The 24,638-nt window shown below is 45.1% G+C and overlaps 1 protein-coding gene and 1 pseudogene across 1 annotated transcript; one reads left to right on the plus strand and one right to left on the minus strand.

Moving 5' to 3' along the window:
* Window positions 1–22,278, plus strand: NBPF7 (NBPF member 7). Its single transcript, XM_010360652.2, has 13 exons — window positions 1–175; window positions 1,909–2,011; window positions 2,842–3,056; window positions 4,108–4,174; window positions 5,032–5,243; window positions 6,956–7,007; window positions 8,173–8,312; window positions 9,299–9,350; window positions 10,180–10,349; window positions 13,056–13,107; window positions 13,854–14,002; window positions 19,824–20,060; window positions 22,073–22,278. Exons 1-13 carry the CDS (start codon window positions 1–3, stop codon window positions 22,276–22,278), a joined length of 1,830 nt encoding a protein of 609 aa, XP_010358954.2.
* Window positions 16,984–17,098, minus strand: LOC115899343 (annotated as a pseudogene).
* Window positions 22,279–24,638: the final 2,360 nt, after the last annotated feature.

Genomic DNA, 24,638 nt, shown 5'->3' on the forward strand with positions numbered 1-24,638 from the left:
ATGGTGGTATCTGCCGGCCCTTGGTCCAGTGAGAAGGCAGAGATGAACATTCTAGAAATCAACGAGAAATTGCGCCCCCAGCTGGCAGAGAACAAACAGCAGTTCAGAAACATTAAAGAGAAATTTCTTGTAACTCAAGTGGCCTACTTCCTGGCCAACCGGCAGAATAAATACAGTAAGATCTCTAGGCTCACCATCACGAAAGTGATGAATGATGTCCTGTCTTCTCTCTGAGAAACTAAATGCTCTCTCCATCAAAAATAATTTCATCCTTCCTGTACTTCTAGGAAAACAGAAATGGGTATTTTAACATTTTGTTAAGGTTGGAAGACAGAGGTACCAAAGTATTTAGCAACTTTCCATGTTTGCAGTCAGGTGGGGGTGGGACTAGAGTTCAAATCCCAGTTGTTGCTTTCTGACACAGGCACAGAACGACCTGTTTTCTCCAAGAGGCTCAATCATGTTTTCAAGAATCCTCTCTGTACCATATAAGATCCTGCAGACAAGTAACATCTAGTCTGTTGTTCTAAATGTCTGGGACTAGTGAACTTTTATTCAGTATAAGATTCTGTTGAGGCCCAAAAGGCAAAGCTCTGTTCTAGTGACCCTGAAGGAAAGTTGGTGATAGTACCCAGTACTCGCTCTGAGGGGCTTCAAGAGGAGTCTGCTCCTAATAGAACCTGTGGTAGCTATAAGTGGCAGCATCAAGAGCAGGGAGTAGGAGCTGGGTGTGGTGGTTCATTCCTGTAATCCTAGCACTTTGGGAGGCTGAGGCACGCAGATCACAAGGTCAGGAGTTTGAGACCAGCCTGGCCAACATGGTGAAACTGCGTCTCCACTAAAAATACAAGGATTAGCTGGGCATGGTGGCAGGTGCCTGTAACCCCAGCTACTTGGGAGGCTGAGGCAGGAGGATCCTTTGAACCCAGGAGGCAGAGGTTGCAGTGAGTCAAGATAGTGCCATTGCACTCCAGCCTTGGGGACAGGGCAAGACTCGAAGGAAAAAAAAAAAAGCAGAGAGTACCCTGGTGAGAGGGAAGTCCTGCTTCCTGCGGCACAGGCTCTTGTTCCTAAAGAGGAAGAAAGATCGCACCCGAGAATGTGTGGAAGTAGCAGTGCGGTGTGCATAGCAGGGACCCTGGGCCTGTATCCTGCGCTCCATCCAAGTTGCTTGTCTTTTCTGATCCTCATTTTCATCATTTGATCATAGAGTACTACAATAATACCTACCTCTGTAAATTGCTGCAGTGAATTACATAAGCTATTTCTTGCCAATCTCCTGGAACAGTTACTGGCACAGAGTAAACACTCTCTATTAGTTCTTCATTGTACTGTTTCTAAATTAACCCAAGCTTTATTAGTATTTGGGCATATTTCCTTTATGGCCTTATGGTCTTATGTCTCATACTTTATGCTTCAGATATGATTCTTAAAATCTTATCTGAAGATATGATTTAAAAATCTTTGACATACTTGTCCTTGGAATTCCCAGTAAAAGGGAAACCATCAGTCCCATAGTCCTAGGGGCCTTCCCGACTGTACAAGAAATCACTGCTTCATGGCCCAGTGCAGTGTTTTAGAGGAGAGGCTGAAGGCTTGGGAAAGTGGCCCTGCATTCAGACTCAGACCTCAGGGGCTGTGAATTCTGACTCCACTTTGTTGTGGTTGAATCATCTTGTCAACTTCCTTGATGTGCCCTTGAGTTTCTCTTTCTTCATCTCTAAATTTTGGAGGATCAGATGCCAGAAAGTCGGGAGACTGAAGAGTAAAGATGTGAAAATCCCTGCCTAGAGCCTGGTAGCGGGGACAGTTTTGTCCTTGGGATGGACCTGCCTCCTGCCCTGTAGGCAGTGACCACAGCAGCATGTTCAGCCTTCCACTGAGGCAGGCGTGTCTGTCTTTTCTCAGAGTATGAAGAGTGCAAAGACCTCATAAAATCTATGCTGAGGGATGAGCTGCAGGTCAAGGGGGAGAAGCTTGCTGAGCAGCTCAAGGAAGCTGAGGAGCTCAGGTGAGGGGGCCCTGTGGGGGCAGGCAGGTGGGCAGGTGTGTAAATCTCTGACGTACAGCAGCTCAGCGGGGAGAAGTAAGAGCTAAGCTGGGTGAGGGAAGGGCAGGAATTGCCATGGCAGGCTCACGACACACAAATATTTATCAAACAGAGAACAAGGATAATAATAAGTTATGGGTTGCAGTTGTTTCTCAGAGCCTTGTTTTCTCTTTTTCAAACAAGTAATTGTTGAGGTGAAACTTGCATAACACAAAATTAACCAAAGAAGTGGGAACCACCCAGCAGCATTCAGTGTACTCAAAATGGTGCGCCATCACCACCGCACTTATCCTTAGTCAGAATCACCTCCTGACTGACTGCGGCATCTCATTCTTCCACTCAATGTTGCCTTCTTGGTCCTGTCATTCTTTTCTTCTTTCGTCTTTTCAATTCGCCCCATCTGCACTCGGCCTCATTTCTGTCCCTGACTTTGTATCTAGTCACCACAAGATGCACTATGTGTATTTACACGTGGAAATGTCCGTGGCCAGAGTGAGGAACTGAAAGGATGTCTTTTTGAAACGAAATTAGGAAGACATCTACTTTTGTTTACAGAAGAGAAAGATGAATGGAACATCATCAAGGATCTTACAGGAGTCCTCTCTGATACAGAGGAAGCCTGTAAACCATTTTCTATTCTTTCTCTTAGCCACAGACATTCCTTTAAACATGTGCTGACCTTCTGCTTGGAGGTCTCCTTGAGGACATTGTCTCAGAAATCTCTGTTGCAGTATTAGAACTGATCACTCATCCCTTTCCACTGTTAAATGTTCTCTACCATCTCACCTTAGGCAACATAAAGTCCTGGTTCACTCTCAGGCACAAGAGCTGATCCAGTTAAGGGAGAGGTTACGGGAAGGGAGAGATGCCTCCCGCTCATTGACTCAGCATCTCCAGGCCCTCCTCACTCCGGATGAGCCAGATAAGTCCCAGCGGCAGGACCTCCGAGAACAGCTGGCTGAGGGGTGTAGGCTGGCACGGCACCTCGTCCAAAAGCTCAGCCTAGGTAAGGTGGCCGTTGGCCCTGATGACCCAAAACCCCAGGCTTATGAGAGACTCCAGACCTCCACACTTTCACAATGACAGTTGTATTGGTGGGGTTTTTTTCCACTAAACATATGTGGCCATGACATGACCAGGACTTCCTGGGTAAGAACGGAGATGGGAAATCCATGGGGTTGGAGGTCACAGTATTGCAAATATCCCTCCTTCCTTGATGGAAGGTGGTCTTTGGAGCAAGAGGCAGTATCTGTCTAGTTTTAAAGGACAGGAAGGAGGCTGTGACGGGAGGACGCTTGTTAGAGTGAAAAGAGCTCTGGACTAAGAATGAAGGTTCCCAGGCTGTCTCTTCAGCAATGTTCTTAGTAACTGTTGGTGAGTGATTTATTTATCTTTCCTGAGTTACTGTATCTCATTCTGCAAAGGCAGACACATTATCTCTTGCAAGTGTCTCTATCATTCAAATGCTGGAACACTTACGATTGCTTTCCAAAATGAGATGAAGCCTCTCACCGTGTGGTGTTGGAGAAGGCACTTGATGTGGGGGCATTTGGTGGTAGGAAGTGCTTCAGACTGGAGCACTCCCCATGGAGAGAATGTCCCTGAATAACACAGCAGAAGCCACGTGGAGGGCCTGTGCAGTCTCCTGATGTATAGAGGACTGTGGGACAAGTTTGTCCTCTCCTAAGAGAAAGAATTAGTTTCTAAATGCAAACTGTGACAGGACACCAAGCCCATGCCTGGGAATCAGATCTGTGGCAGGATGGGGGAGACAGCTGCCAAAGGCCAGAGAGAGGCTGCATAAGCCTCCAGTGATATGGGGAGCAAACGGTCTTTTCAGTGTTTGGCCACATCTTGATGGTGGCCCTCCAGATCAGAAATGCATTGCCTGATGGATCAGGAAACCACGCCAGGGCATTTTGTTAAAGATAAAACATGAGAGCTTTCAGTCCAACGCTGACCCATCATAGATGTTCATGTCTCTGTGCACATTGGGCTGACTGTGCTTGCAGAGTGTGAAGTGGGAAATATCTGAACAAACACTTCTGTATTTACAGAAAATGACGAGGATGAAAATGATAAAGCTGAGGAGGTTGATGAAGTACAGGAATCACCTGTCCCCAGGTAAGACTGAATAATCAGGAGCAGGTAATGGGTGGTAACATATGGAAAAGGTCTTAGCAAGAACACAAGGGGAATGAAGGTAGTCACAGATTCCAGATGCAGGATAAAGAAAGCTGCAGAATGCACTGATTTTTTTGCACTCACCCAACAAGGAAATAGGCCTGTTAACATGTTTGTCCATTGTCTTCATGGTACCTGTAAGCAAGACCCTCAATAAACTCACCAGCCCCAGGGACTTCTTGCACACACAGAGAAGGTCTGTTCTACCCTGTTGTGAAAACCGGGAGGAGGTGCAAAGCTGCTTTCTCCATGGTTGTCTTTAGGTTCTTGTTATGAACAATAAATAGCAAAGAGGCAATAAGCAGAGGAATTAGGAAGTACCTAGCAAAGTTAAACACCAGGAAAAGTACCTAGACCAAAAAATTTACATTTTATCTCACAATGTTAAAATAAAAAGGCCTAGAAGGCACACCATGTCTGGAGTCTATAATAGGTCCAAAGCCTGCATTCCCTTGGCCACAGTATGAGAAATTCAACCCAGCTTAGAAATGGTGTGGCAGCTGTTGTCTCTCTGTGTGTGCTGTGTGTACTATACAGGGATAGCTGAGTCTTCATCCTCCTCAGCTCCTATCTGTCCAGTGCAATGAACACCGGTTGCTCTCTTCCTCTCTGGCTCCCATGGCAGCCATGCTCCATTGCAGAGAGAAGAGGATTGCCTGTTCCCTCTTAATGGGAACCTCTTGTTTGCTTTCTGGAACCACTCTCTTATGCCTCTTGTCAAAACCAGTTAGGACTCCCTGGGGTCCAATCCCCCTCGGTTTAATCTTCTGTCATCTCTAGCCCACCTGGCTCGTTAGGGAGGCGCAGAAGGCTGAAGAAAAGGAAGTCCCTGAAGACTCACTGGAGGAATGTGCCGTCAGTTTTTCAAATAGCCACGGCCCTTCTAACTCCAACCCTCCTTACAGGAACACAAAAATCACATTTGAGGAAGACAAAGCCACCTCAACTCTGATTGTAGATGGTGAATCCTCTCAAGATGGATGGCAGGATGCTCTAAACATTCTCCCAGGTAACCTCTATTTTCCTTGTGTCTCATACCTCTGTCTAAGCTATGGAAGATCAATTCTGAGAATGGGCTGTATACACACATATTGGTTTGAGTCAGAAACTAGGATGGAGCTAGGTGCAGTGACTCACATGTATAATCACAGTACTTTGGGAGGCTCAGGTGGGTGGATCACTTGAGATCAGGAGTTCAAGACCAGCCTGGACAATATGGTGAATCCCATCTTTACAATAAATATAAAAAATTAGCCAGGCATGCTGCTGCATGCCTATAGTCCCAACTACTCAAGAGGCTTAGGTGGAAGAATTGTCCAAGCCTGAGAGGTAGAGGCTGCAGTGAGCTGTGATTGCACTGCTACACTCCAACCTAGGCGACAGAGCAAGACTGTGTGTCAAAAAGAAAAAGAGAGAGAGAGAGAGAGAAGTGAAAGAGGAGAGAGAGAATGAGAAACTAGGATGGAATATTAAACACAGATACCAGTCGATCAGAGAGCTTTCCTGTCCTCCTTGGCCAATGTCATGCCTTTGTCATCCTGGCCCCAGTATCAGGTTACTGGAACAGAAGCAGGTGTGACAAAGCCATAGCTACCCATGTACAGAAGGAGTACAGGAGGTATCTGTCAGGCCTCCTAGCTCGGTTCCTATGTCTCTTGTCAGCTGCAATGGTGTAATTTGTGTCTCTGAACAATGTCCATGGAGTTTCTTTGCCTGTCTGAGGCCACTGACAGCCTTGTCCATTTATTTGAAGATGTTGTTTCCCTGGTTTCACTCTCCTCATCTCCAGTCTGGATCTCCTTTAAACCAGCTTGTCTCAGCTATTCAGTCAACTGAAACCAGGACGTCAACACTTGTACCCTTATCTTGCTTATAAGTTTCCATAAAGCAAGGCTGGGTCCTGAGTTCTTTACCCCATGAGTGGCCACTGTTTCTGTGTAGCGCCACAGATTTATTTTCTTTCTTTCTTTTCTCTTTCTTTCTTTTTCTTTTTTTCTTTTTTTTTCTTGTGATGAAGTCTCACTCTGTCACCCAGGCTGGAATACAGTGGCATGATCTTGGCTCACTACAACTTTTGCCTCTAGGGTTCAAGTGATTCTCTTGCCTCAGCCTCCCAAGTAGCTGGTACTTCCAGTGTGCACCACCACGCCTGGCTAATTTTTGTATTTTTAGTAGAGGTGGGGTTTCACCATGTTGGCCAGGCTGATCTTGAACTCCTGACATCAAATGATCTGCCTGCCTTGGTCTCCCAAAGCGCTGGGACTAGAGGCATGAGTCACCCGCCGGCCCCACGGATTCTTTTTTAAGCAAAAGTTGTTAGAATTAATCTATCAGTTCAGTTTTCTATATAAATTTCTCTAACCATTCATTGACCATGATATATGAAGAGATAAATCAGTATTGCAGCAACACTTCTGGAAATCAGTTAGGGCAATTTTTGAAAATCTTAGGGAAAATGATTTAATTGTTTGTGCTGACTCAGGTCAGAGGATATAAGATTAAGATCTACCAGATGAGGGAGATTTTGTCCCACGGATCTGAAAAGCAGGCTCATCTACTTCTGTCAAGACTTAATCTAGGGCACATTAGAATGTTCCTGTCAGAATATCACATTCTTACACTGAGAATATTTATGTCCTTGTGCTATGACTGGACACTGATTTGGTCTTGTGTGAAGCGTGATTTGCTTAATGTGACCTGCTCTTCTGAATTTGTTTACAGAAAATCAAAATGATCATGAGGAAGAGGAAGGGAAAGCGCCAGTGTCCCCCAGGTAACTCTGTAGATTTGTGGGGTGTTAGTACAACAGTGACACCTGGAGCCTGCAGATCCAGGGAAAAATAGAAAGTGATGAACAGAACTGCCTCATCCATTCATCCAGCTGCAAATTATACGTTTTAACAATGCTGTCTTCTTGATTGTGGTACTTGAGTAAGTTACAAATTTCTTTCTTTCTTTTTTTTTTGAGACAGAGTCTTGCTGTGTCTCCCAGGCCGGAGTGCAGTGGCGTGATCTCGGCTCACTGCCAGCTCTGCCTTCTGGGTTCACGCCATTCTCCTGCCTCAGCCTCCCAAATAGCTGGGAATACAGGCACCTGCCACCATGCTGGGCTAATTTTTTTTTTTTTTTTTTGTATTTTTAGTAGAGAGAGGGTTTCATCATCCTGTTAGCCAGGATGATCTTGATCTCCTGACCTTGTGATCCGCCTGCCTTTACCTCCCAAAGTGCTGGGATTACAGGTGTGAGCCACCGTGCCTAGCCAGGTTTCAATTTCTTAATCCCCCCCGGCATAGGAATATGCAATCAGTTGAGCCAGGTGAACTAACCAAACTCAGGGATGTCACCTGTTCTCTCCCATGTGGTTAATCCAGAGTGAGATGCATGTATGCTTTCTACATATTTGATGTCAGCGTGTTGGCAAGTATTTCATTACAAAACAGGGAAATGGTAATTTATGTCAAAATATTTTAAAAATGGGCTTTGAAAAGACAAGATCTGTGTATCTGGAATGCCTCAAGAGCTGTGTTTACTTGGGTGCTGCATGTAAACATCAACACATTTAGGCATAGGAAGCCAAGCCCTGTGTCAGTTCTCTGCACTGCAAGTCGTGATCGCAGTTTACAGGGAGAGTCTGGACCTCCTGCAGCAGCTCGTTTGTGGCAAACGCGCTGAGCACCTGCTGCTTGCGTTTGCTCTGTCCCCAGGGCAGTCACATCCACCCCACATTTAGAAGGATAGATTTTTCTCTCTTGGAGGAGACTACCCCTTTGGTTTCTGTGACCACTCCCTTATGTGTCCCATGAAATCACCTGAGATGCTGTGGTGTTTAATCCCTCTTGTCACTCCTCTCCTGTCTGGCGCATCAGGAAGCTGCAGGAGTCTGAAGAGAAGGAAGTGCTGCAGGACTCCCCGGAGGAAAGTGTTTTGACTTCCTGTAGTCACCACGATATGTCCCAATCTTACCAGCCTTGCAAAGGCACTTTCTTGGCACTAGACGAACAGAAAGTTTGCTCTGCTCAGGATGTAGCCAGCGAACACTCCAATTCCAAAGGGGAGGAAACCCCACTTGGCTTCCCAGGTAGGCTCCCTATTCTTTGCACCCCACAACCGGTCTAGAATGACAGATGCCATACCTTCAGGCAGACCCTATACTCATATACTGGTTAGAACCAGGCTCTAGGATTGAGTTTGAAGAAGGCATCTCATGAGTCAGAGAGTTTTGCTCCATCCTAGCCCCAAATCGCATGTCATCTTTCATCTTTGCCCCACTAGCAAATCACTGTACCCAAGGTTGACCTGACAAATTCATATGCACCCCTGCGGCCTGGATGCAGGATTTATCCATCAGTCCTCCCAATTTAGATTGAATCCATCATCTCACATGGGATCTTCTACTTTTCGCTCCCAAACAGCCTGAGTTTTTATGCTGTCCAAGGCCATTGCAGCCATTTCTATATTCCTGGGGCTGTCATTACTCTTGTTCCCTTCTGTCAAGCTAGACACTGTCTCTTTTTAGTTGGCTTGTCTTAGCTAAGTAGTCTCTGAGTACCAGAACATGAACACCACTATTGGACTTTTGATGTTTCGCTGAAAGAAAGCTGGGCCCTGAAACTCCCTACAAGATGAAAGGCCAGTGTTTCTGCATAGCATGAGAGATTCTTTTGACGCAATCTATCCATCTAAATGTGAATTCTACAAAACCACCAATAGTAGCTTATCAGAAGGAACATGCTAAATACTGCAGTAACCCTCCTAGAAAGCATTGAAGTGGATCCCCAGGATCTCTCAGTAAAAAAGGATATGTTTAACAGTTTGCTGTGGCTCAGGACAGAAGGGACTGTGATGATGACCTGTTATGTTAAGGAGATTTGCTCCATGGCTCAGGAAAGTAAACCTAGTGGCTTCTCACAAGGCTCATGCTGAGGCCTCCTGAAAAGTTCCTCTCACAATAGGCTGTTATTACACTGAGTATATTTATGGCACTGTGTAGGTTTGGACACAAGTTTGTGCATGTATGAATGGGATCAAGTTCATGTGACTGGTTTTCTCTCAATGTATTTGCAGAAAAGCAACTTGGTCTTGAAGAGGTGAAAAGACAAGAAACGATTGCTCCCAGGTAATTGAGAAAAATCAGGAACTGTCAATTCAGGGGTGATACAACTCATATCCACAGAGAACCAGAAAGTCCTGAATACACCTAATTCATCCCTTCAGCCAACCAGAAACGATCCTTTTGAACAATGTTTTCTGTTTTCATTGTGATACTTGTACTATTTGCCATTTCTTATTTGCCATTTCTTATTAACTTCTCAAGTTCAGTACACAAAACCAGTTGACCTTGTGAACAACTAATCAGTCACAGAGATTTCCTGCAAGCAGATATGTTCTTCTTATGGTTTCAGCCACCCTGAGATGCATATCTGCTTTCTGCTGGTTTTGCATTAGCACAGTGGTGAGTATTCCACGGCAAGAAAATTTGATAGAAAAATTATTATTATACCATGCCACAATATTAAGAGAAAGGGGACTTGATGACATGAGATTTTGGGGATATTATAATGCCTCAAAATCTGTGCTTACTTGGCCAATACATATAAAATTCAATACAATTTAAGAAAAAAGAATGAAACCACTGTTATGGGACATGATAATCAGTAAGTCTGACTGTACCATACAGAAACACTCAGTCTCCTTCTTCAGAAAATCATAATCTGGCCAATTCATGGAGTACCTGATGCTTCTCTCTCTCTTGTCTCTCTTTCCCTCTCTGTATTGCTCACCTACCCCATGGCAACCACACTGCAACCCACCAAGAAGAGGAGAGTATTGAACTCTTTAGTGGGTTGACCATTTGCTTTCTGTGGTCACTCCTTCATGCCTCACTTGAAATCCAGCTAGGGCTCTGAAACTTTTTGGATTAATCTGTAGTCCTTTCTACCCTGCAGGCTCAGCAGGGAACCGCTGAGGGTGGACAAGCATGAAGTCCCCCGGGAGTTACTGGATGGATGTTATTTGATTGCTTCTGTTCTTCCTGACCTGACTCACTCCTGCCAGCCTTATAGGAGAACTTTGTATTCTCTTGAAGAAAAGCAAGTCAGCTTGGCTCTTGTAGACAGTGAGTACTCCATTGTGAACATGATAAATCTCTAATTGGTGCCCCAGGCAGACTTTGTAATCCTCGCACCTCACACTCCTGGCTGGACTTAGACGTGTCATTGATGTGGGCATGACTCATAGACACAGGTTGATTTGCTGGACCTTAGGCTGTAATGTTGGCTCTCCTGCTACCCACCTCCTTCTGTATGACCTGGTTCCTGACAGGCCATGTATCGGTGCTGGTCTATGGCCTGGGGATTGGGAGCCCCTGTTCTAAATCATCAAAACCTGAGTATTTGGTGAAGAAGGCTGAATGTTACAGTTTCCCTCATACAATGCAGTTTAGCTATTTGCCTAGAGTCTGTGGGGAAAAGGATTACTTCACTGTTTGGCCAGAGTCAGAATGGAGGATGTTGGGATGATGGCCTACTAGCACAGGCAGATTTTGCCCCATGGCTCAGGAAAGTCAATAAGCCATTTCTCTCAAGACACTACCTTATGCCTCCTGAAATATGTCTCTCATAGTATCCTGTTCTCATACTGGAAAGTTAGATGTCTCTGTGTTAGGACTGGACAGTGAATTGGACATGTGTGGAGGGGAATCAGCTTAATGTGACAGCCCTGTCTGAATTTATTTGTAGAAAATCTAAATGACCAAAAGAAGATGGAAGACCAACAACTACTGTGCCCCAGGTAAGTCTCAGGAACTGTAGACTGTTCATTCACTGTTGACAGCTGGAGACTCTAGACCTAGGTAAAACAGAAGGTGCCATATGTATACATATGTATACACACACACACACACACACATATACATATATATATCCTTTCAGCAAGTCACAAATTATCCCTAGTCATAAGATTGTCTGTTTTCATGGTGGCACCTGCATAGGATCCCATTACTTCCTCCCTCTGACATTTAGTAACCCGCAGTTGGTTACTCAGGTCAACACACCTGACTAGGGAGTTCCTGCAATTGCCCCTTCTCTCTTGGGTGCGAGGCCACAACCAGTGTGATGCAGACTTGATTTTGGCTTGTTTCTCTTCATCATGTGTTAGGACTTTGGCAATAGGAAAAGGAACTAGAAAAAAAACCATAGCCTGTCACTATATTGAGAATAAGAGGCCTGCCTGAAGGTGAAAGGTTTTGGAGCCTACACTTCCTCTAATGCTGCAATCATGTACCTATTGCATATCAACTTCAACTCATTTTATGCAAAACCACTGAAGCCACTGCTTTAGTAATCTCTCCATACTGTGTGTCATGAGGGTGATAATAGAGGGCTTCCTTTCTCCCTCCCCATCGCCTTATAATCTGGCCAGTTCCCTGAGCACAATCCCACACCACATTCCCTTGGAAGCCACACTTATCCCACAAATTAGAGGATACTTTTCCTCCTTTTAAATAGATTCCCATCTCTGATTTCTGCAACCATTGTCTCAAACCTTCCACCAAATTCAGATAGACCTCTGTGGCACCTGATCTTCCATGGATTAATTTTTAGACCTTCCTACCCCAACAGGCTCAATAGGCAACTACTACAGGTGGAGGAGCATGAAGTCCCTCAGGAGTCATGGGATGAAGTTGACTCGACTCTTCCGATCCCTCCTGACCTGACTGGCTCCTACCAATCTGATATGAGGAGTGCCCTGCATTCATTAGAGGAACAGCAAGCCTGCGTGGCTCTTGACGTAGACAGTGAGTACTCCATTGTGAAGGTGATATAAGTCCTAGGTAGACCCCAAAATCCTTGGGCCTCCCACCCATAGGTGGGCTGAGAGTTGTCAACACTGAACTGGACCTAGATATACATGTAGATTTGCATCACTCTAGAATTGAGTCTGAAACAAAGACGTAAGATTGGGTCCATGAACTTTGGCCTCTTCCTAGTCTCAGGCCATTCTTGTGGCATCCTGGATCAACTGTTAGGACACTGGACCCCAAGCAGGTGTGAAAAATTCACACCAATGTACGTAACACATGCCCAACAGGTGTCTGTCAGGCCTCTTAATCTGAATAAACTTTGTCTTGCCAGCTATTGTGTTCCTTACAAGCTTCCTTCCCCAACCATGTTCCTTCAGGTTCTACGCCTGCCCAAGGCCAGTGGCATTTTTGACTACATTTCTATTAGAGATATTACCCAGATTTCAATGAATCAAGCCTCATTCTCTGTGTCTTTGATGTTGGCCTGTCTTAGCAGAGCAGTCCATTACCTTTTGTTATGTTTGCAGAAGCAAGACTGGGCCTCGTCACTCCTAGATGCCACGAATAGCCAATGTTTCTTTATAGCACCAAAGATTCATTTTGATTCAAGAGTCTGTTGATTCCCCCCTTCATTCTAATTTCAGTGTCTAACATCCTCGCAACCATGAACAATGTGGGTATTTAATGATAGAAAGCTAGATATTTCCGCTAGAAAGCAGTTGGGGTATTTGCTTTAAATTGGTGTGAAAAATGTTGCATAACTCTTTGCACAAAATCAGGAGTGATGATATTGGGATGATGATCTACCACAACAGGGAGATTTCACCCCTAGGCTTAGGGAAGAAACCCAGAGCACCTCTGTCATGACAGGACTTCAGGCCTCCTGGAATATTTCTCTCACAGTGTCCTGTTCTCCCACTGAGGAAACCGATGTTCCTATGTTAGGATTGCACAGTGGAATGTTTGTGTGTGTAGGGGAACCTGCTTAATGTGTCTGTCCCTGTCTGAATTTATTTGCAGAAATTAACAAGGATCAAGAGGAGCTAGTAGACCAAGACCCACCATGCCGCAGGTAACTCTGAGGAATCATGGACAGTCAATTCAGTGTTGATATCTGGAGACTCCACATGCAGGGAAAATCAGAGTGTGCTCAATATACCTGTTTCATCTGTTCAGCCAACCGTGAAATAGCCATGTTCATAATGTTGACTCTGTTCATTGTATACCTGTATTTGTTTTTTCTCCTTATTAATCCCTGTAAATTGTACTAGTCTGCATTCAGTTGACTCTGTTGAACTGATCAATCACAGACATTTTCTGCGGTCCTCTTTTCTGTCCTTTTTGCTTAAAGTGAAGAAGAGGTGCACATCTGATGTCTGCCTCTTTGACAATACCATGTTTGCAAGTATTTGATAGCAGGAAAGTAAGCGAAAATTACTCATGTCCTGCTACAATATTGAGAGCAAGTGATGTTGAGGATGCACTCACTCTGTCTGTGAAGCCTTAAGGGCCTGTATTCATTTGGCCAGTGATGCTAATTTCAACAAATGTATGCAAAAGTGCTGAATGCACTGTGTCATGGCTGTTTCACACAGGGATTGTTCCATCTCTTTCCTCCCCAGCTCATTGTCTGTCCAGTGCACTGAGCACCTGCTGCTCTCCGTCTCCTGCTCAAGACAGGGAAGCATCCTTGTATCTCTCTGAGGGGACTGTCCTTTGCTTCCTCTGGTCCCTCCTGTGAGCCTCCCTATAGACCCAGCTGAGTACAGTGGTTTTGATTCTCTCTGGTGTTTACCTTATGTCGTCTTTACCCACCAGACTGAGGCAGGAGGTCCCAGAGAACTCCCTGGATGAAGTTTACTTGACTCCTTCGGTTCCCCATGACCTGTGTGACTGCCACCAGGCTTATAGTGGCACTTTGTACTCACTGGAGGATCAGCTCGTCTGCTCTGCTCTAGATATAGCCTGTGAATACTCCAGCCTGAAGGTCACAAAGCTCCACTGTTCTCCCAGGCAGGCTCTATCTGTTTTGCTTTGTGCAACTTGTGCAGGTGAGGCAGTTCATCTCTGTAGGCAGGCCCTGTATACTGAGCCTGTTTTGAATCTGGCTCTTGGATCTAGTTTTAAGCACAGATATCCACTAGGTGAAACTTCCTCTTCTTCTGTCCCAACTGGCTCATCTGTCACCTGGCATCTTCTCACAAGAGCAGGCTGTGCGTATCCAAACAGACCAGAGAGGGGGATGGTGAGGGATCATTGCAAAATCTTGACAACAGTAGCTCACCTGGAGAAATCTGTATAACAGACCTTCTTGTTTTATTTTATTATTTCATTTTATTTTACTTTAAGTTCTGGGATATATGTGTAGAATGTGCATGTTTGTGACATAGGTATACATGTGCCATGGTGATTTGCTGCACCTATCAACTCGTCATCTAGGTTTTAAGCCACGCATACATTAGGCATTTCTCCTAATGCTCTCCCTCCCCTTTCCCCTCAACTCCCAACAGGCCCTGGCATGTGTTGTTCCCCTCGCAGTGTCCATGTGTTCTCATTGTTTAACTCCCACTTATGGGTGAGAACATGCGGTGTTTGGTTTTCTATTCCTTTGTTAGTTTGCCCAGAATGATGGTTTCTAGCTTCATCCATGTCATTCACCCTGCAAAGGACATGATCTCAATCTTTTTTATAGCTGGTGTAAGGAAGGTGTAAGGAAGGGGTCCAGTTTCAGTTTTCTGGATATGGCTAACCAGGTTTCCCAGCACCATTTATTAAATAGGGAATCCTTTCCCCATTGCTTGTTTGGTGAGGTTTGTCAAAGATCAGATGGTGTCATTCTTTAAGATAGGGCATCTCTCTTTTCTGAAATTATATTGCTAACTGCATGCCCTGAGCAGTGCCCTTATCTCTTTTCTGGCCACCCACACGTGCTTGCAGTCTTGCTCAATTATTTTGGAGGTCTGTTTCATGATTTCTGTGTCCCAAGGAAGATTCTCTACTTTAGGGGTCCCCAATCCCTGGGGCCATGGACCTGTGTTGGTTCATGACGCACAGGAGGTGAGCAGTGGGCAAGCATTACCGCCTGAGCTCTGCCTCCTGCCAGATCATCAGCAGCACTGGATTCTCATAGGAGCTTGAACCCTATCGTGAATTGTGCATTTGAGGAGTCTAGGTTGTGCACTCCATATGAGAATCTGATGCCTGATGATCTGTCACTGTCTCCCATCACCTTCAGATGGGACCAACTAGTTGCAGGAAAACAAGCTCAGGGATCCCAATAATTCTATATTACGGTGAGTTGTATAATTGTTTCATTATGTATTACAATGTGATAATAATAGAAATAAAGTGCACAATAAATGTAATGTGCTTGAATCATCACAAAACCATCCCCCCTACCCTGCTCCATGGAAAATTATCTTCCTTGAAACTGGTCCCTGGTTCCAAAAAGGTTGGTGACCGCTCTTCTACTTCCTCTGTGGTAGCTACCCTCCACTGAAGCAGTCTAGTGTCCTTTCCTCCATGCAAGGCCATAGCTTGCATCCTCTGTAGAGCGCTAGTAGATTTTACAATGGGATTGTAGTTTCAACCACGTGTTGGTCTCAGTGCTATATTCTCACAGAAGCCATGGACAACTAGTATATCTGATGAGGTGCTGGCCTAATTGATGAACAAAGCAGAGTGGTTCCCGTCCCCATGGTCTTCAGAAAACCCTTCCTCTTAGCAACTTCCCCTTGAGACAGCAGCTTCACAGGATGTGTAGAGAAAAATATCCAACATTCATTTCTTCTCGCTCATTCTATTTTTTTTTTTTTTTTTTTGAAACGCAGTCACTGTGTCACCCAGGCTGGAGTGCAATGACATGGTATTGGCTCACTGCAACCTCCACCTCCCAGGTTCAAGCAATTATTGTGCCTCAGCCTCCTGCATCGCTGGGATTACAGGTGCCTGCCACCACGCCCAGCTAATTTTTGCCTTTTGAGATGGAGTCTTGCTCTTGTTACCCAGGCAGGAATGCAGTGTCACGGTCTTGTCTCACTGCAACATCCACCTCCCAGGTTCAAGTGATTCTTGTTACTGAACCTCCCAAGTAGCTGGGATTATAGGTGCCCACAATCATGCCTGGCTGATATTTGTATTTTTAGTAGAGATGGGTTTCACCATGTTGGCCAGGCTGGTCTCGAACTCCTTACTTCAGGTGATCCACCCACCTTGGGCTCACAAAATGCTGGGATTAAAGGCATGAGCCACCGTGCCTGGCCTCATTTTGCCTTTTTAGTGGAAATGGGACTTTACTATGTTAGTGAGGCTGGTCTCCAACTCCTGGCCTCAGGTGACCTGCCTGACTCGGCCTCCCAAAGTGCTAGAATTACAAGCATGTGCCACCATGCCTGGCCTGATTGTTGGGGATTTTACCCATCAAATCATCTTCTAGTAAGAGCAAGGAACTCTGTGATGTCCCCCAAAATATATGAATATTTTATAATGAAATTAGCAACAATGCCAGGTGCAGTGACTCACCAGTAATTCTAGCACTTTGAGAGGTCGAGGGAGGGGGCTTGCTTGTGCTCAAGAGATTGAGACCAGTGTGGGCAACATGGCAAAACACTGTCTCTACAAAAAATTAGCAGGACATGGTGACACACACCTGTAGTCCCAGTTACTACTCGGGGGGCTGAGGTGGAAGGATCATCTGAGCCTGGGAAGTTGAGGCTGCAGGGAGCTGTGATTGTACCACCACACTCCAGCCTGAGCAACAAGGAGACCTTGTCTCAAAAAAAGAAAAAAGAAAAAAAAAAAAAAAAAGAAAGAAAGAAAGAAAGAGAGAAAAGAAACTAGCAACAAAAATGTTGGCCTCTATCCTATTTTGGTAAGTGCCTTTGATGTTGGGACCATCCCCTTTCCTGTTTTCCATTTCTCCCTGAGTTTTTTTTTTTTTTTTTTTTTTTTAAATATGGAATGCTTCACGAATTTGCGTGTCATCCTTGCGCAGGGGCCATGCTAATCTTCTCTGTATCGTTCCAATTTTAGTATATGTGCTGCCGAAGCTTTCAAAGAAGCAAAGACTTTTTTAGGATCACAGCAATTCATGAAACAGAAATAAAATACACATTGACTTTGCATCGGCTGTATGCCAGGCCCCTGGCTAAGCAAGCTCTGTCCTTGCTGTAACTCGTTCAGTGCTCCAGGGACACTCCCAAGTTTGCGGTGGCATCTCCATGTTAGAGCTGAGGACGCCGAGGCTCAGAAAGGTCCACTCACTTGCCCAGGATGTCTTCACTAGTTGCGGTGGGAACATAAGCCCCATATCTACCTGACTCCAGAGCGCAGTCGCTGTTATTTCTGTGTTGCCGAGAGAACATGTCAGGGCTGAGCCGACATGGGTGCTCACCCTTTTTTCTTTTGTAGAAATTAATTTGTAGTGATTTCAAGTTGAAACAGAAAAGTTGCTAGCCTGGTATAAACAACTCCTCAGCCCCTGGCGCAGATTCCCCTAGGAGGAATGCCTCTGTGCACTTTGTCTGGGAGCAGAGCTAGTGGCTCCTCCAGTCCCTCCAGGGGGACCTACAGCTCCATGGGGCTCTCCTTGGAAAATCACACAGGGGATGAAAGGTCTTAGTCTCTCCCCAGCCCCTGTCCCCAGGGTTTCTACTCTCAACTTGGCCATCCTTGAGCCCCTGTAAATCTGCAGGGCTCTGTCTGAGGAACACCTCAACCAGGACAGGGCTTCTACAAGGAGGAAGGGAAGTGCTCAGACACATGTCTCAGAGGTGACATGCCTCTGATATGGGCCGGCTCTGCCAGAGCATCATGAAACAGGGGCCTGGGGAGGCGACAATCCTCCATGCAGATGAGTGGAGATGAATGAATGCACCTTTCAAATTACACAAGGATGCATCCTGTGTGTGGGTTCATGACAATAGTGTGTGAATAGTGTGCACAGTGCACAGCCCTGACCCCAGCAGTGGTTTCCACAGGTGGTCTGCTCCATCCATCCTCTCCCTACAGAGGAAAGCTTGGTAGAACCAAGGAGGATACAATCTAAATGATCACTTGATCTATTATTGAGCACTTTTTCCCACCTGCCCAACTCACAATACTACCGTATTTTAGAAGCTTGAGAAAATGTTTTCCCTTTTCTCCTGAAAATGCAAAGAATATTCAAAGTATAAGTTTAATAAGACTCAGTAGTCTAGCGAAGAGGGACAAAACGACATGACAAAATTAAGTAGTGATAATTAAAAACATTTCTAGACATTGATTCTAAATAGCAAGTGCAGCGGATCAGAAAGAGAGACCTGTGTTTGCCCCGTCTTCACCCATGAGATGTGTCGCTTCAGCATGTTGTTCTCATTTGCCCAATATGAACTATCTTAAAATCTTAGAGTGTCCTAAGTGACTGATGGTTAACGATCAGTAAACTGTGCCCTGAGTAACTAAGGAGGCCACACCAAGCCAAGAGAAGTGCTCCTGGACAAAGACCCAGAAACTGGAAGGCACCCTGTGCAGGGCTGGGCCAGGGAGCAGCCAGCCTGACCCCAGGGGAGACTCTGTGTGAGGGAGTGGTGGGAGGTGATGCTGGATAGGATCATGGGGCAGAAGACAGAAGGAGGACACAGGCAGAGTGAGAGGGGAGAGGGGCGCAGTGGGCGGTGGAGAGTTTTCAGAAGCAGAGTACGAACGTGAAAAGAACAGGGCTTTTGGGTGATAAATTGCTTGTGGTATAATTGCTCGTGTGGAGATGGCAGAATCAGAGAAAGCAGTTGCAGGGGTGTATGAAGTCAGGCATTAGTGATGAGTCTGATACACTGTTCTCTCAGGAAGACGAAGGAGAACAGATACACGGAAGGCATTTTTAAGAAAACTTAGAGAAATCTTGGTGAGAATGAGAATGTGCAGAGGGGAGGAGAGAGGAGCCCTGCAGCAATGTGGATCAGGCCCTGCGCGCCCCTTCCCTCTTCTGAGGCAGATCTGGACTAGCGTGACGCCACTGGAAGTCTTTCCTTAGTCCACTTTCTGAGAGTGTGATTTCCTCTTCCTGTGGAAATAGCGATAATTTTTATGAGGGGTGCCGCCTGGACCCCACTGGTGGAGCAGGTAAGATGAGGACTGTGCTCGGTGTTATCTCCCTACAGAACCACACATGCTGATAGGTAATACCTGTGGCCCCTAAGTGTCCGTGAGGGGACTGGCCCCTTTAATACTTTGCTTATGGCTGCTGAGACCCTCTATATGGCAATAAGATGTATATGTGTGGCAGGTGGTAAAACCATTATAGGCAATAGGAAATTCAAAATGTCCCGGAACCCTGAAGAGCTTTCCTCATATAGTATTTGGTGTATAGGATCCCAGGCCCCTTTTCCATGGTTCTTTCTCGAAGCCTGGCGGCTCTAACTCTTGCCCTGTTCTTATACCCCTGTGTGTGGAGAGAAACAACTCCTCCTCTCTTATGCTCTGAGGGCTCTCTAGAACTTTCCCTCTAGGCCACCAGAAAGAGATCAATAATGACAGAATAATTAGCATGACCTTGTTAGCCAATCCAAAGCCCTCTGGGCTGAAACAGGGGTATTTCATTTCAGGGACGCCCAGCCTGGGCACCTGCCATCTCAGCATCCCCAGGCACAAACAGGAAAGGTGACCATGCCTGCATTTACATGATGTCTGTCTATGTGGCCTGGGTCACTGGGTGGCTTTACTGAGAGGCAGGGACATCAAGGATAGGCATTCTGGGCATGCGTAACCAATGGAAAACTGAGGTTGTTCCTACTGAACACCCTTCTCTTTCAGCTCCCACCCAGGCAGCTTGTCCCCACGGGCCTTGGAGTGGAGACATCAACCACCACCTGTCAGAGGTGCAGGCTTCACAGGCACAGCCGGAGCTGAGAACCCTGGTGCCCAATTGTCTGCAACTGCAACTGGATCAAGGGTTTGACTGTGGCTATGGCTTAGCCAGGCAGGGTGTTTCCTCCACCACCTGTAGCTTCACAGCCAACGCTGATCCTGGGAAGCAATGGCCCTTCCAAGGTAGGGAAGGAAAGGGGACCAGGAAGCTCTAATCCGGGTGTTGGTGGTCATGGTGCTGTGAGGGGAGGAGACAGTGGGGCCTCTTCATGCTCTCTCAGAGTCAAGTTGAAATCCACGATGCTCCAACCCAGTGAGGTGAGCAAGAGCCTGGGGTTTAGGATCAAATTTGCTGTCAGGCCCTGGCTTTGCCACTTTCTGGTTGTTCACTTTGACCAAGGTTTTTGTCTTTTTGCTATTTGTGTCTCAGTTCCCTCATGTGAGATACCTGAAAAATCGTATCTACCTGTAATCATTATTGAGAGTATTAATTATGATAATTTCCAGAGGGCTGGATTCAATAACAATTGCTCAATAAACCTATGAATAGATGATATCGAATCCTTTTCTCTTTCTGGCAATTTGCACTTAGAAAGTGACTTCACATGCGGTGTTTCGTCTGCGGTAGAGCAATTGTTAGGATCTCTGCTTTCTGGGGACCCCTCTTCCATTTCTTTCTTAGAAAGTCTCCTTTGCCAGCTTTCTTCCTCTCATTACCCATCCCTTATGAGGCCAATTTTCCTTTACCAGACACTTTCAATAATAACCTGTTAGGCACATTCAGTATAAGTGTAAATCCTGGCCCACAAGTCAGTCTCCCGACGTATCCAGCTTCTGCTTTTTCAGTTTTTTTTTTGAAATAAAAGGGCAACCTTCTCATGGAAAGTGTACAAATCAGTCTCTTTCATGAAACTCCATTTAGTTCATCATCTCTACTACGTCCACAGCCACGTCCTCCGTTTCCTTCTCCCAGGGATCCACTTCTGCTCAGATTTCCTTAAAACCCTGGGTCGTGTTCATCCTTACCCTCCGTCCCACTCAATATCTTCTCCTGGATCCCCTGGGGCTGCCTGGTGCTCATCTGTCAGGCGATGCCCTCAGCTGAGGAATACGGAGACCCATGTCCTCAGGAGGGAGGGTCATGTGACGTAACGAGCACCATCTGGATCCCTGGAGAGGACACACGGAAGGTGCTCAGTGAGTGTCAGGGAATGTGTAGTCCCTGACATGCGCCGTGATAACTTCGAATATTTAAACATATTTCTTCCCACTGGAATCTCTTTTGTTTCTCCATGGATTCCCACACCCCCAGCCAAGACTCACCCCACTGGCTCAGACACGCCCTCTCTTGCTCATTTTCCCTGGAGTCTAGAGCATGAACCAGGCTCCAGGTAAGGGGACAGAATGAATGCCTTTTGTTTTATTTTCCTTCACCTGGTGATTTCTCCTGGCTTTCCAACTGGTCATTTTGTTTCTCACCATACTTTTTCTTCTCTATATTCTCATGTTTCTATTTTTTTTCCAATTTTTATGGATGAGAAGAATGGTTATACTGTTACATTCAATAGCTTCCAAATCCCTGTATAATATTTTTATTAGATTAATATGTATATATAGGTATATACATTTGTGTCATTTATCATATATATTAAGCATATTTGGTGTGTATGTTATATAGGGTATATATACATGCAGTAGATCATATAATGATGCAAGTTTTGTAACTTCTCCATGTTTAGTCTTCCTGGTTCTTTTCTCTCATCAGCTGCTGTCACCTCTGTCTGATCTCACCTCTGTGCCCCATGGGCTGCTGCCCTGTCAGGCCCTGCCATCGCCTTCTCCTGTTTGAGTTCAGTTCTGATTTCACTTTGATTTTGCTTGAGTTTTATAATCTCTTCCTTCCCAAAAGCACAGTCTATATACAGTGTGATTTCCTTGCCTTATCTACCTGTAATCTATTTGTGTTTCTTAATCCTCTGTTGTTTGAATATTTTTGTGAATTGGGAGTGTCTTTGCTTCCTGGCAATCTTGTCATTACTGGGTAATGTAAGAAAGATCAACAAAAAGAAAATGTCAAAGTGACTCCATTGGCTTTGGACGCCACTTTTCCTTATTTGACATTCTTTGAGTAGAAGGAAAGTCACAGTGAGAACATGGATGCCAGTGGATCCCATTGTCTGTGGTTTTATTTTCAGAGCTGGGTTCGGAGCCTTCACTTGGAATGAAGAACCCTCCCCAGCTGGAAGGTGATGCTCTTGAAGGCTCAACTGACAACACACATGGGCATCAAGTCATTGGCCACATTCATGCCTCAAGTGTCCTAAAACCAAAAATGATCAAAAGAAAACTGCCATTCAGCAAGTGGAGACTGGCATGCAGATTCCCTGGCCTGCAAGCTTAGGGTACGAAGGTAATCACATCTACGGCTCTTAGCTGCACTCACTCCTTATTTCTGTCTGTTTATGATGATAGCTCATCCTCCCACTGCTTTTCTCTTCCCTATTTGTGAGTATTGTCTGAGGCTCCTGCTGCTTTTCACATCCAGGTTCTTCCCATAGTCTGCTCTCCCGCTCCTTCCCAAAAGACTGGGACATGGAGTTGTAAGGGAGTGGGTTTCTCTGCAAAGGGCCCTCTCCTTCTACAGCCCTCTGCTTCTGAGTGTGCATGGTTGACGCTGAGCACATCCTCTCTGGGAGGTGTGAAAAGCCATCACTCTGCTCCGGACAAAGGGGATCAGAATGAAGGGGTCATCGGCTGCTGGTTGGGCATAGGCAGGTCCTCATATCTGCACTCCAGGCTGACTGGAAGTTCAGGGGTGTTTTCTTCTCACTTGTGGATGGCACTTGCCCCTTCAGCTAGCCAGAGGCTGAGGCTTCAGCTCATCCTCCCAGCAGGAGCTCAGTTTGCCCCTGGGCTATCACAACTTAACAATCCCTCCAGACTCAGCCATCAGCAGGACTTGACATAGATGCTCTTTTCATTTTTTCTTTTCTCTCTCCTACAGATACCAAATACTGCTGGAAGGATGAAAAGATGTCACAAAAAGTAGCTTTTCCACTTGATGAAAAAAACTAAAACAGCAAAGCAAGTTGAAGTTCAAATACAACACTGCAGGGGTCCTTTGCTGAGGACTGAATTTTAGACACAGAATGCTCTTGATGATTTCAACCCACTAGGATCCATTGATTTGAGAAACCACAATCCGTCCCATTTCCACTTGTGATGAATACCCAAGGAGACTAATTCCCAGATGGACAAACAGCACTGAGAGGCTTTAGCCCTGTGCCTCTCAATTCCATCCTGTAGAGAACAGGAGTCAGGAGCTGCTGGCAGGAGACAGTATGTCACCCGAGACTCTGCCAGTGCAGAATATGAACAATGCCATGTTCTTGCTGAAAACGCTTAGCCTGAGTTTCATAGGAGGTAATCACCAGACAACTGCAGAATATAGAACACTGAGCAGGACGACTGACGTGTCTCCTTCACACAGTCCACGTCACCACAAATCACACAACAAAAAGGAGAAGAGACATTTTGGGTAGAAAGATAATGTAGCTACACTTCTTTAGTTATTTTGAACCCAAAGTATCTCCTCATCTTTTTGTTGTTGTCATTGATGGTGGTGACATGGACTTGTTTGTAGAGGACAGGTCAGCTGTCTGGCTCAATGGTCTTCATTCTGAAGTTGTCAGAAAATTTCCTTATGATTAAATTCAGCCTAAACATTTTGCCAGGAACACTGCAGAGTCAATGCTATGAGTTTCCAACCTCAGCTCATCTGCAGGCAGAGAAGGTCCGGTTTGTCTGTCACCATTATTGTTACATCAGGACTGGTTACGTGGTTAAGGAGGGGTCTGGGAGATCTGTCCTTTATAAAGACACCTTATTTATAATTAATTTGGAAAGTGGTTTGAAAAAGGATAAATACCCTGTATTCTAACAATCTTCCTCTGAGAATTTCATCATCAATTAATCACCCCTGGCTGTGTCAGTTATTATACTTATGTTTGTACATTGGAAATTTCTATCTCAGTTCTTACTATGAACTTATTTCTGTTGGCATTCTGTTGTGAAAAAGAATATTCCCTGCCCAAATTTTAACTTTCATCCAGGACTAATTTTAGTCTATTAAAGTTAAAATGTTTTTGTTTTAAATCTGTTTAATTAAAATATTCTTGCCTATCATTCTGGACTAGTAGATTTTTTTTACATACAATGTTTTAAGCTTTTATTGTGATTGGTTTTGGTGGATAAGTATACAGATTAATAAAAACATTCTTATTTCCCTGTTTACATTTTAAACTCTTCCATATTTTAGTCTACATTTATCATATGCAGTAGTAGATGGTATTTACTACATTTCTTTATCAATGTTATTTTTTCTTTGTGTGTGTGTGTGTGCGTTTTGTTTTTTATTTAGGAAGGGTTGTGTAGCTCATGTTTAACATTGCTCATGTTTAAACTAACAATGTTTTGACATCACTAGTCCCCTTTTAACTTGATACACTTCTAATATTTGGTTTATAATTTTTTTTTTTTTTTTTTTTTTTTTGATACAGAGTCTCGCTCTGTCACCCAAACTGGAGTGCAGTGGCCGGATCTCAGCTCACTGCAAGCTCCGCCTTTCAGGTTCACGCCGTTCTTCTGTCTCAGCCTCCCGAGTAGCTGGGACTATAGGCGCCCGCCACCTCGCCCGGCTAGTTTTTTGTATTTTTTAGTAGAGACGGGGTTTCACCGTGTTAGCCAGGATGGTCTCGATCT

This window comes from Rhinopithecus roxellana, chromosome 8 (genome assembly GCF_007565055.1).
Source record: "Rhinopithecus roxellana isolate Shanxi Qingling chromosome 8, ASM756505v1, whole genome shotgun sequence".
Taxonomy (NCBI): Eukaryota; Metazoa; Chordata; class Mammalia; order Primates; family Cercopithecidae; genus Rhinopithecus; species Rhinopithecus roxellana.

What these genes read in the sequence shown, in the direction of transcription:
- NBPF7 (XM_010360652.2), top strand. Translation starts at nt 1, where the DNA reads ATGGTGGTATCTGCCGGCCCTTGGTCCAGTGAGAAGGCAGAGATGAAC. An exon ending in CAACCGGCAGAATAAATACA is followed by an intron (nt 176 to 1,908) that starts GTAAGATCTCTA and finishes GTCTTTTCTCAG; the next exon opens with AGTATGAAGAGTGCAAAGAC. An exon ending in GAAGCAATGGCCCTTCCAAG is followed by an intron (nt 20,061 to 22,072) that starts GTAGGGAAGGAA and finishes TTTTATTTTCAG; the next exon opens with AGCTGGGTTCGGAGCCTTCA.